The following is a 12,179-nucleotide window of genomic DNA, read 5'->3' as shown; positions in this document are numbered from 1 at the left end:
AATTTTAAAAAATGTGAATTAACAAATTTAGGTACAAGAAAAATGGCAAAAGCAAATTAGATCCATAAATTACATTGTATATTTCGTTTTAATACTTGTCCTAGGTAAATAGAATGCATCATAAAAGAATGCGGCATAAAAGCGGCTTTTACTTTCGGTAAAAAACAATCGGGGACGTCATTTCAGCTTTTTCTTGGGAGGGGCAGGCAAAAATTGGTCAAATTGAAAAATTTTCAATAAATCTTGTTTATATCGGAATAAAAATGGAAAATATTCTTTGCATACACCTTATTGAGTTTTAAAATATGAAAAAAATAAGCTTATTTTTAAAAAAATATTATGTAAAAAGCGAAGAAAGCGCGAGAAAAGAAAATTTTTTCCCAAAAATCGACCATCAAACTGAGTACATTTTTACACCGAAATAGTTAAAAATTTATTTAATTTTACTGAGGGCACATATTTTCTAACAGATAGTGGGGCCCACATGCCATCGGGCATGTTCGCTTGTATGGCCAGTCCGCCACTGTGTATGTATGTATGTACCTACACTACCGGAGGAATAGATTCTGCTTGTAAATAAATATCGTATCGCATATAGCGTCCTTGGAGAACAATGGATACATTGAGTTATTAATGCAGTTTTGTTTGCACTAAATTTCTATATATGTATGTATGTACATATTCTATTACTAGTGTTGTACCTAGTTTTGTTAGTCGAGAATTCTCTCGAGAGAATATTCTCGGATATTCCGAGAATAGTGTAACGTAGAGATTAGGTGGGTGGCACTAGTGGACCGATGGCTTACGAGCGCTAATCACCTGATCTCTCGTTCGCGCCAAAATGTCCTCGCCGAATGAATAAGCCAATGGGATCGCCCCACTCATCGACCAATAGTTTACATGTGTATGTATGTATGTGTATTGTGCCCAACGGGTATAAATATGGGGTGCTCTCGGTCTGGAAACCATTCCGACCTGGAACGCCAACGAGAGCAGACCAATAAACCACTACTACAATATTCCTGCGTCTTTCTCTCCGATTTTGGAAGCCCCCACTTAACGTCCACGCAACAATATTCTCCAGAAGATTACTCGCCGAAAATTATCTTTTTTCTTGGTTATAAAACATCTCTAGATAGTTTATTAGCTTTTTAGATGATTCTAGGATATTTTCAGAACCTAACAGGAGTAATAGGACTTTCTAGAATGTCTGAGAGCATTTTGAATGACATTTTTTCATTCTGACGACACTGAATGTGTCATTTCGTCATTTTAACATACGCGCACTACCACCATGAACGTTTTCCGAAAAATTTTCACAGGATTGCAATGCTTATTAACTCTGGAAGCAGTGCCGGTTTTAGGGGGGGTTTTACACATCCTCTAATGAAGAAAATAATAAAAAGGAGTCGGATTCGGTTGATTTTTTACGACTCCATAGCCCTGCTTTAATTTCAAATTATTTATTTATTATAAATACTTCGAAGAGGCGGAATAGCCGATGGACCCAAGGAACTTATGAATTATACATACATACATATTATAATAACAAAAAATATATACAACAAAAACCAAAACTATAAGAAATAAAAAATATACACTAAATATACCAAAAAAAAAGAAGAACTTTGCTTTGAGGATACCTTTGATGCATTTCTTGCATAATGCAAAAAAAGGGTCTGATTTTTTTTTGTATGGTCACGAAAAGTTACGCAATAATTTAAGGAGTAATGGGTGCGTATAAAAAAAAGAATTCGGTATATAAGGGTGCTCTCAAATAGAAAAAAATGTGAAAGTTGACAAATTAAAACGATGTCAATGAAGATGAATTCTGGAAGTTATTATTAGAGCGCGGATAGAGACCGTGCTTTTTCCAGGAATCGGGGCGGTTTGACTCTATTTATAAAGCTAGAGTCCAAAAAAAAAAGGTTCGGCGAACCTTTAACAATGCATTTACAACAATTGAACAATGAACGGCGTGCTCTGGGTCCGCTCTTTAGTTATTATAGTTTTCTGAGTTTGTCACTATTATTTGTAAAATTAAAGTAATAATGAATTGCATGTTTCTAACTTTGTTTTTTATTTGTAGTATCGTTATGCTTACTAATTTTTAATACCATTCCAGCTTCTAAATTAACTTCGCTTTCCATTTGCTTCCTTTCCCGGTAAGGTGTTGGGCTTCCACCTTCTCGTGGTCCTTACCGAACAATATTTTTAAATCATATTTAAAATTACTGACAAAGAAGAGGCTTCCGGCATGTAGCGTTTTTGACCTTTAGAGTCATTTAAGTAGAGTCGAAATTAATTATGTAAAAATGCATGTATTTTTGTACAAAAAATTTTGCAAAAAAAAATTGTGCAAAATCGAGCGTACCGGCACCTCAAAATTTAGCACTACACCACTAATGTACAGGATTAGGATTTTCTTTAAATTTTAATAATTTAAAGTTTACTATTCGATATTTGAATATATTCGAATATTTGATAGCCCTAATGACCTCTCAGATGAGTGATTTTGTTAAATACTAAGAGATTAATCAATAGTAGTGATAAATATATTTAAAAACCATGTGTTAAAATATTATCGGCATTCTGTTTATTTATCCCAGAATTGATACCCTGCTGACCACTATTCTTTCATGAAATGTCCGAAAAGATGCAAAACGTGAATTTTAAAAATATCCATTTTGTAAAACCACGTTTTGTATTCATGATATGTATGAGCAGTGACGTAGCGTGAATTCCTGGTGACCCGTAAAATATTTTAAGGCGCCCCCCCCCCCCCCCCCCCATATATGAATATTATTTACTTACAGCAAAATAACTTTCCAAATTAATAATTTATACCTTTTTTACGTATCTACATATATATCGAAGTGCATTCATAGTTTAATCTGGACGACCAGCAAGCAGTGCACAATCTGTTTAAAGTAACTGATGGTGAATTTTCCTTAAAAACTTCCCACCTGTTAATGGTGACAGCGAAAAATTTATAAATTTTATTGGTTTTAATCATATAATTTTTTTTTATTGTTTACACACTGAAAAAATATATACAAGAATAAGAGAATTCTCAGCAAATAGGTTGAAGTGGCATTGACGTTCAAAATATGGAAAAAGACGACAGTCTTTTAGCCATATTAGCATAGAACAATTATAAAATGAGGATGAATTCAAAATATGTATAATAATGTATGTACATACATACATATAGTACAAATAGGTTGAAAAATAAGAGAAGTTTTTAAAAAAGTTATTTCAAAAAAAAACGGAACAAATTAAAAAATCAGTGAAAAAGGCGCGCTTCGTGGCGCCCCCCCGCATTGCGGGGTCTGCGGGTGCGGTAGCTACGCCACTGTGTTTGAGGTTTTACATAGGAAGTATGTATTTACTCGGTCTCCGTGACGAGCCAGAATGTTAAATTACAGAAAACGCAAATATCGGAAGGCAAAGATCGAAAATCGAAAGATCTTAAGTCGAAAGATAAATAAAAGGGTGCATGGTAAACGGTACATACTCACTTAATTTGCGCGAGCAGGATACAACAGGAACAAGAGGAACAGGCTTTTCCTCCCGTATTAATGTGCGCGCGCAGAATACGGGAGGAAAAGCCTGTTCCTCTTGTTCCTGTTGTACCCTGCTCGCACAAATTAAGTGAGTATGTACCGTTTACCATGCACCCTTTTTTTATCTTTCGACTTAAGATCTTTCGATTTTCGATCTTTGCCTTCCGATATTTGTGTTTTCTGTAATTTAACATTCTGTCTCGTCACGTAGACCCGTATTTACTGTGTAAGTTCAAGAACGAATTCACATATTTATACACAAATAATACAATTAAAGCGCTGGGATTGGTAAAAAAAAAAAGAAAACACCACAGATTTTATTTTATTTGCGACTGTCTTTCCGCAAGGATCACATGCTGCTTAAAATTAATAATATTGCTTTATATGCATTTTCATATAAATATAGATAACACTTAACAATCACATAAAATAAAATATATCATATTATATATATAAAAAAATTCTAATACATACATACAATAATACATACATACATGTAATAGTATAAATTTAACAAAATAATTGCAAAAAAAATGCATAGTTGTTTATATATAATGCAATCAAATTATAAAATATTTAAATTTTAGAATCAACCAACATAACAACACCATATATCCTGATATTTTTATCAAGTTTGATTTACCACACATAGCCACTTCTGCCTCCTGAAATATAATAAAATGGAATATGCATATAAATTTATATACATAAATATGTTTTTATAACATGTATTTTATACTATTATACCGAAATTATCATTAAATGGAAAAAGGATGTAATGTAATGAATGAAATTCCAAAAAAAATCATGACATGACAAATTATCAAAAGTATTCATTTTTCTAATACCATCTCTGTATATCAACAGGCACAATTGTATATCTTATATACTCTGTATATCATCACCATCATCATTTACAACCATTCACCACCAACTGTTGGATGAAGGCCTGTTTAATTCGTCTCTGTTTTGAGCAACTCTCATCCATCGCACCCCATATATTTTTCAAATTTCATCCACTTTTCAGAATTGTAAATAGGTTTTTGAGCACTTTTTTCGATTATGCTGTACATTAACATTAGAATAATATAATACTATGATTACTAACCAAATAAAATAAAATTGTAAAATAGAAAATGATCAGTAGATCAGTAGCTATTAAAATAGATATAAGATGTATTGTGAACAGAATTTATTAATAATAAAAAGCATTTAAAAATCAAAAAAAAAAATCCACTTTTTTATAGCATGGAGGCGAACGGTACGGTTCGACTCCATACTACTCGAACATTGCCATTTCAATCTCCTCACTCGCTCCACTATGTACATATGTATATTAACTACCCTTGTCATACTCTCACCCACGTATTCCGTTTTCTATCTCTCCTTTATATTCCGAGCATACAGCATTCTATACTTCTTTGAGTGACACTTTGTATACATGTATGTATGTATAAGATATACAACCATGCTAGTTAGAACGTAATAAAAAGGAACAAATTGTTCAATAAAGTTCCGTGTCACAAATTCTACGAATGTATTATGTCGAAGTACATACTACTAGAGTACTAACCAATTCATGTTCAGTATAACATCCTTCAAGTGGACGTCTCTTTAATCTAGCCAAATCTAATTTATAACAAGGAGCAGCATCTTCTCCAAACGGTGGTATCGGATATGCTCCAGCTGACATTTTATTATCAGGATCACTTTCTTCATACAAGTTGTCAACTATAACCATCAACAGGTTGCTATGCGGAATTCGTTTTACATAATAAGGCCTAGATACAAAAAACAATTGTCAATCGCAATCAACAATCGGTGATCGAGACATTATACAACATTTTTAACTAAGATTGTGTCCAAACCTGGTAGAATTCGTTGCACCAAAAGCCATGAATCCGTCTCCACTGATAAAGCGCTGCTGTTGCAGAATGAACAAATTCGCCAAGCGATCACAAGGATACGATGACTTGTCGTATTGCATCTTTGGAGGTCTGCTATAGTATTCCTCTTCTTCTTCATCCTGACCTTTGCGAATTTTTCGTGGTTTTTGGGTAACAGTAGGCATATCTTCACGTTTGTCTCCAGCCATATAGTCTCCATCCGCGCTGTCATCGTAATCGTATTCTAACAAAAGATAACAATTAGATTTTAATTTATCAGATTTAATCTTGAAGAGGTAGGCAATTTACCGTCGTCTTCAAAAACTGAAGAATAGACCTTCGATTCTTCCCAAAGAAGAGACAATTGTGTTTGCATCATCAGCCATGCCAATTGAGCTCCAAACCATTTTAAAGCTAATCCTAGGTATCGGAATGGCTAAACAAATAATAATAAATGTAAGTATCCGAACAACGTAAGGATACAAATATGTATATTCAAACTCTAATGGTACATTTACAACAAAAGAATAAACGCGAAATACAAACGGATGTCATCTTTCATTTAGTGTAAACGTAAAATTAGAACTTACTGTCAATAAAACACTACTATCACTGCGGATTAGTACGGATTTGAAACAAACTCCTTGCAAGTCATAAGCAAGAATACGTTGGTATATTTCTGAATCAATCATTCCCTGCATTATAGCACTATCAATTGTACCAAAGAATTCGCCAGTATCATTATATTCTTCTGATATTAGAACATATCCAGAACTGTCGAGTACGTAACACGTCCAATCGTCTGAACCACATGACTGAAATACAATAAATTAATTATCTAAAAGAATTTTTTTGGAATTCAGCATTTTTATTTGATATAGAGGTGAAAGTTGCCTTATCGGTATGGGTCGTAATATTCAGGAAACGTTCATATAAAAGTCGATGAGAAAATTGGTAGCCCAAAACTCCCACTGGAGCTTGATTACCACCATCGCGGGGGAAAACAGCATGGCTAGCTGTAACCAGAATATCTTCTTTTCCTTCGGTATCAAACGGTACGGAAAATACGAAGGACTCCGGTTCGATCTGATGTTGGAAAATTGCACTTTTATACCATGTTTCATCAATGGCTTCCTTAAAATGGTCGCCGAACTCCCTGAAAATAAATTAACTAGATTTGATTCATTGAAAGTGATGATAGTTTACGACAAGTGTATGCGTAACTTACGACGCAGTACTATTTATATCCTCGCCAAAAACAAACTGCCATCTTGTCAGCCCGCTCATGGTGGCAGCAAATCTAAGTGAAGCATTATATCTGAGGAAGAGTGTCTCTTCATCTTTGTCCTTAAACTCCCAAGTCTTATATAGGGGATCTGTTGCCTTGGCGTCAAATACCAACAATTGAACCAATTCTTTATTGCAGAAATAATCGTCATCGTCAAGAGTTTTCCTGCCACAATTTACTATAATCGAAAAATATTTTCAAATATTTCATTTTGTGTCAACTATTGATGTAGTAATTTCAATTTAAATAAATCTTACGATCTGGTTCATTATCTTCATCAAAGTCCACCTCAGCTTCAAATTCATATTGTTCTGACCATTTCCAATTACGGTTTCCCATTTTCTTCAAAAAATGCAAAAGCTCTTCTTCGGGAGTGTTAAATTCGTGCCCTTCTAAATAATGATACTTACAATATACCCTATAATCAACGAAATCAATTCATATTTATAATTTTAATAAAATCAAAAATTATGTACGAAATTTTAAGATACCATTTCGGATGAACTTTCCAATTATCGCCCTGGAAAAAATCTTCAATTTTAAGCCCCAAGTGTTGGTTTCTTCTAATCTCGTCACCCACTTTGATCCAAGTGTTGCCATAATCGTGTGGTAGCACAATACCTAAGAAGAATGGCGTCTTGGGCAATGGCGCGAAATAATAATCTTGACGTTCAAGTTGTATTCTTCTCATCTTATCATACATTATCTTTACAGTTTGGTTCACTACAGAGCCTTCTTCCTCACCAACTAAAGCCTCCCTTAAGTAAGATATATTTTCACCCAAATGTCTCCACTCGTCGCCCTCGTCTATAGTTTCAACTTCAACAATGTCAACACTGTTGTAGTTCTCTTTTCTTATACCTTTGTACTAAAATGCTCATATTTTATGACGAAATATACACATATACACTCTTATATTATACTATATAAAAGTACCATACTTACAACAGGTCTCAATTCCGGATGTAAAAGCAGATAACCGTTATTGCTCACTATGAACGAATATCCATTTACTCCCAACTAAAAAATAAGAGACATAAATTTTTGCTTTTCTTTAAGTAGGCTATTTCTTTTAAACAATAGTTAAAAAAATATTATATACTTTGTATGGCAAAGTCAATCGATCTATCTCTTCAATGGGTACATCTGTCCCAGCTACACCAAGCAGATTTGCCATACGCGTAACGTTATTTCTATTCATTTTTAGATCATAAATAGGTATGGCAGCCGAAGTCATTAATCTATATTTGGTTCTACCTCTACTAGATTTTTCGCTAGGCTATAAAAATATAATAACTTAATACAAACATTTTTTTTTAATATCTATCAATAAAGATAAAAACTTTACAGTTATATCAGTGTAAATATGAGTCCAAGTTACTGGATGATCCACTTCTTGCAATACCATAGGTCTTGCTATGACATTGATATATTTCAAAACTTTTTCTTGTACTTCATCCAATGATTGTATGTGAACATAATAGCCTACAATAATATGACACGTATTTATGTACAATAACCGTGTTGTCGACTAACTATAGTAAAAAAAAAAAATAGAATACCTCTGTTCAGACAAGCCATCCATTGTATTTCTCTGACGTTGGTTACTTCCTTTCCAATCAAATACGTAAATATTCTGACTGGTATTGTGCCATTTTCAGGCCAATTATATATTTCGAATAAATTAGTTAAATTTCCTGGCACTCCATCAGTTACCAACATGATGACCTGATTGCAGCCCTTAGACTTATCACAATCTCGAATAATCCTATACTAAAATGTTAAACGTACATTCATATTCACAAGCTTAATCGTTGTAAAATACATGAATTAATGAAAATTTGGGTACATTTGCTAAAAGTTCAAAAGCCTTCATGTAAGCATAGGTGAAGTTGGCATAACCATCCGGTTTCAATTTAGTAAGTGCTTCGTTGAACGTGCGAATGTTTTCAGGCGTGGCCTGAACTAATGTATCCCTAAAGCAGGGGACTACTTCATTAGAATCATTAGAAAAACTGAAAATGTTGACAAAATCATTGTTGGAGAACGTATCCAAGATCATTTTGACCGTGACTCTGGCTACGAAATTTTTGTATCCGGCCATGGAACCAGAATTATCGAATATGATAACGACATCTTTGGAACATGTGGCGGCTTCAATGAACCAAGACCTAGTCCGACAATCGAATTGGTCTACATCATCTTTATCCTTCTCTTTCCAACCTATGCCAGGGTATTGTCGCATCACACCAGTTGAGCTACAAAAGTATTGCCAGGACAAAGCTGGATCAGCTTTGTAATTCTGAGCAAAGACGTCGTCGAGCGTCTCAGACCACAATATAGTCTTTTGAACCTCGAGACCTGTAACAGAAAAAACTGAATAAATTTTAATCTCATGAGTCATATCGAAAATAAAAATAAAAAAAAAACTCTGAAGCTCGTGCCTTTGTCGTAAACGTTGGTTGGCACGTGCACAGTGCTGAAACTCGTATTGACGGATATGTTGTAAAAATGAGTATCCGCATTCATTGAGAAATTTCTGTACAATTTGATGTCTTTTCTTCTATTAGAAGGGATTTTCGTTATCGGTACATCATCCACTGATGAAAATTTAGCGGAATAGTACGTAAAATTTGAATCCGTTTCGTTGAATTCATACTGCAATGAAATGTCTTCAGCTTCTCGCATTATGCACTGGAAAAAAAAACTTCAATATAGTTCTAGTAACTTTTGACAGATAACGATTCACAGATGTTGATGACGGCTTACTCTGATTGCTTCCATCTTTCTGGTTAACATTCTTCCGACAGTTTCCACGGCAGAACGCAATAATTCTGTTCCATTTTTGGCTTCCACACGCACATTCAAGCTATTGTACCTCTGCAAAATTATGGATATCGGTTAATGTCGAAAACACTATTTGTTCCTTGCTATAGAATGTTTCATTTGTATCCAAAAAATAATATACTCAATTTCACTTATGAAGCCATCTATTAATTTTTCAATAGCGACCCTTCTTATGCATTCTACTTCTATGCATACAAACCCAAAGCACCACTGTTAGCAATGCGTAAATTTTTTAATTTAATACTAAAGGAGTAAAATTTACAATTGTGTGTATAACGAATTATTCATTGTTTTACTTGGCAGCACGCATATCTCAGATGTGTTCCGTGTTTATTTTCTTAGCGAATGTATGTAACTATGTATGTAATTTTAGTGTAATATTTTTATTTATGATTTTAGATATAAAGATACATATAAACAATATAAAACACCAATAGAAAAATTAATTAATTAAATAAATTTTCAATAGATTGCGCTAAATGCTCAGAGACTAATTTGCCTACAGGAAACATTGGTAGCAAACAGTATATATAGAAGTTGTTTTTTTTTTGTCGTTATTATATTCGTACATTTTGTTGGCAGTGTGTTAGCTGTAACGTACATATGTATGTCGAATCGAAACGATTATTGTAGTACGCCGAACGTTATCGCAGACACACAGAATAGCCTTATTATATGTGTATATGACGAGCGTTATCGCAGATACACAGACACACATAAAGAATAGCGATATTATATATGTATATATATGATGATTTTCATATATTTATAGTAAACTCAAGTTTAGGATTTGTTATTTTATACCATTTGTAAATCATGACATATTTACATATATTTATAGACAACTAGTTGTTTTACCCGGCTTCGCTCAGTATTTGCAATATAAACAGCTTAAACATGGCGAATCTAATAGTAAATATTCATTTGTTGTTTTATTAAATTTATTTGAATCGAAAAATATATATATCGAATCGTCGTCATAGAAATTTCGATTTTATTTCGATGTTACCAACCAACATTACATACATACTTACAAAGTCTTTTTCGAAATTATATATTAGATAATGTAACATTTTAACAAAAATTGTTGTTTTTAATGTTTATCGCGAAACTTATTTCAAACTTAGTTATTGCTTAAATTATGATTACATCCTAGCGAATGAAAAAAGAAAATCAAAAATTTCATGAAAAAAAAACAAATGGTAGTAATATGTTTAAAAGATGCCATTGATGAATTTCTTGTCTTCTTTGAGTTTTCTTCTAGACACTTATATCTTGGATATAGACACATGTAACATAGGAAACCTAATACATATTTACGTAGTTGATTTGTATGAATTCAGTTTAAATACTTTGATATAATTCAATTCAACACGATTGTGTTTCTACACATATTTGGAACACGTAAAACTTATGTTTACATTATGAAAATTTAACGAAAAAGTTTCACAATTAAAAAATTAATCGACAGAACTATTAGCACATATCATATGTGCATATGTATTATATGTAATACCTTTTTCAATTCTGGTGATTTTGTAATGCGCTGTCCGAGATCCCACAACTCATCGCCGAAAGTTTCAGCCCAGTGGCCTATTCTGTACACACAAAAAAGACACAAGACATTGAAAACGTTGTTGAAACGTGGATATAATCAATGACAGATAAAAGCACGTTGGATAGGTAAGTGAGCGTATACTAAAATAGCCTGACATTTCTCCTTCGCGGGAACATTTCGTCTCTGGTGTGGTGACGATCAGCAGTATAGCTAGGACGAAAAGTCCTGTCACGCTTGTACGGCCGTCCAGACCGAAGATGGACATTTTTGACCACCCATCGGCTAAATTATACACGTGATTATCGCGGAATCGTATCCCGGATTGTGAACCCCAGGGAACTGAAACGAGCGCCGCTCAACACCGAACAAAACCAAAATAGATCACGACACACAACGAGATTATGGTTGAACGCTGAATTTCTCAATAACCATCACATTACTAAACAATGATATAGATCAGATGGACGAAAAACTATTTTTATTTTACGCAAATAGGCTAGAATATGGGTTCTGGAAAGAAAACAAATGTGAATGTCAAGCTAAATAAAAGCTTTTAAAAAAATAGGATTGAATGCGATATGTGATTCACAAATATCGAGAATGTAAATATAATAGAAATTATTGGTCTCGTCTATAGCAGTTGACAATTTGAACTTTTTTAAGTTTACGGGAAACCTTGTGAGCCCACAATGGTGCTCCTGTTCGTTCAATGAACATTTTATGCCTTAGCACTTACTTTTCAAATCCAAGTGGCCAGCACACCTATAAACTAGGGCGATTACTAAAAAAAACTATTTTATGCAGAATTTTACTGCATGAGCATTAATAAAAATGTAAAAATATACAATCACGTTAGGTATTAACCTAAAAAAAAACATCACATATGTATATTATATACTAATGGTTTTATCTGACTTCGCTCGGTATTTGTCATATAAATCGCTTAAACATGGCTAATGTAGTAGTAAACATTCATTTGCTTTTTTATTCATTTTATTTGAATCGGAAAAATTAAATATTCAGCGTTATATAAG

General features: G+C 33.4%; 1 protein-coding gene across 1 annotated transcript; it reads right to left on the bottom strand.

The window, feature by feature from the left end:
- Window positions 1–5,106: 5,106 nt before the first annotated feature.
- Window positions 5,107–11,518, bottom strand: Ca-Ma2d (Ca[2+] channel Muscle-specific alpha2/delta subunit). The gene is made up of 17 exons (XM_077429360.1): window positions 11,301–11,518; window positions 11,104–11,185; window positions 9,510–9,620; window positions 9,185–9,434; window positions 8,590–9,101; window positions 8,303–8,513; window positions 8,089–8,225; window positions 7,843–8,019; window positions 7,686–7,760; window positions 7,232–7,608; window positions 6,998–7,158; window positions 6,686–6,918; window positions 6,347–6,604; window positions 6,043–6,267; window positions 5,762–5,888; window positions 5,435–5,696; window positions 5,107–5,347 (listed from the first exon to the last, which is right to left on the bottom strand). Exons 1-17 carry the CDS (start codon window positions 11,408–11,410, stop codon window positions 5,107–5,109), a joined length of 3,549 nt encoding a protein of 1,182 aa, XP_077285486.1. The 5' UTR covers window positions 11,411–11,518.
- Between the last annotated feature and the right edge of the window lie 661 nt (window positions 11,519–12,179).

This window comes from Arctopsyche grandis, chromosome 4 (genome assembly GCF_051622035.1).
Source record: "Arctopsyche grandis isolate Sample6627 chromosome 4, ASM5162203v2, whole genome shotgun sequence".
NCBI classification, from domain to species: Eukaryota; Metazoa; Arthropoda; class Insecta; order Trichoptera; family Hydropsychidae; genus Arctopsyche; species Arctopsyche grandis.
Note: the sequence above shows the minus strand (reverse complement) of the source record. Positions and strands in the feature narration are given on the sequence as shown.

What these genes read in the sequence shown, in the direction of transcription:
- Ca-Ma2d (XM_077429360.1), bottom strand. Translation starts at nt 11,410, where the DNA reads ATGTCCATCTTCGGTCTGGACGGCCGTACAAGCGTGACAGGACTTTTC. An exon ending in TTACGACCCATACCGATAAG is followed by an intron (nt 6,268 to 6,346) that starts GCAACTTTCACC and finishes ATTGTATTTCAG; the next exon opens with TCATGTGGTTCAGACGATTG. An exon ending in GGTGCAACGAATTCTACCAG is followed by an intron (nt 5,348 to 5,434) that starts GTTTGGACACAA and finishes TTTTGTATCTAG; the next exon opens with GCCTTATTATGTAAAACGAA.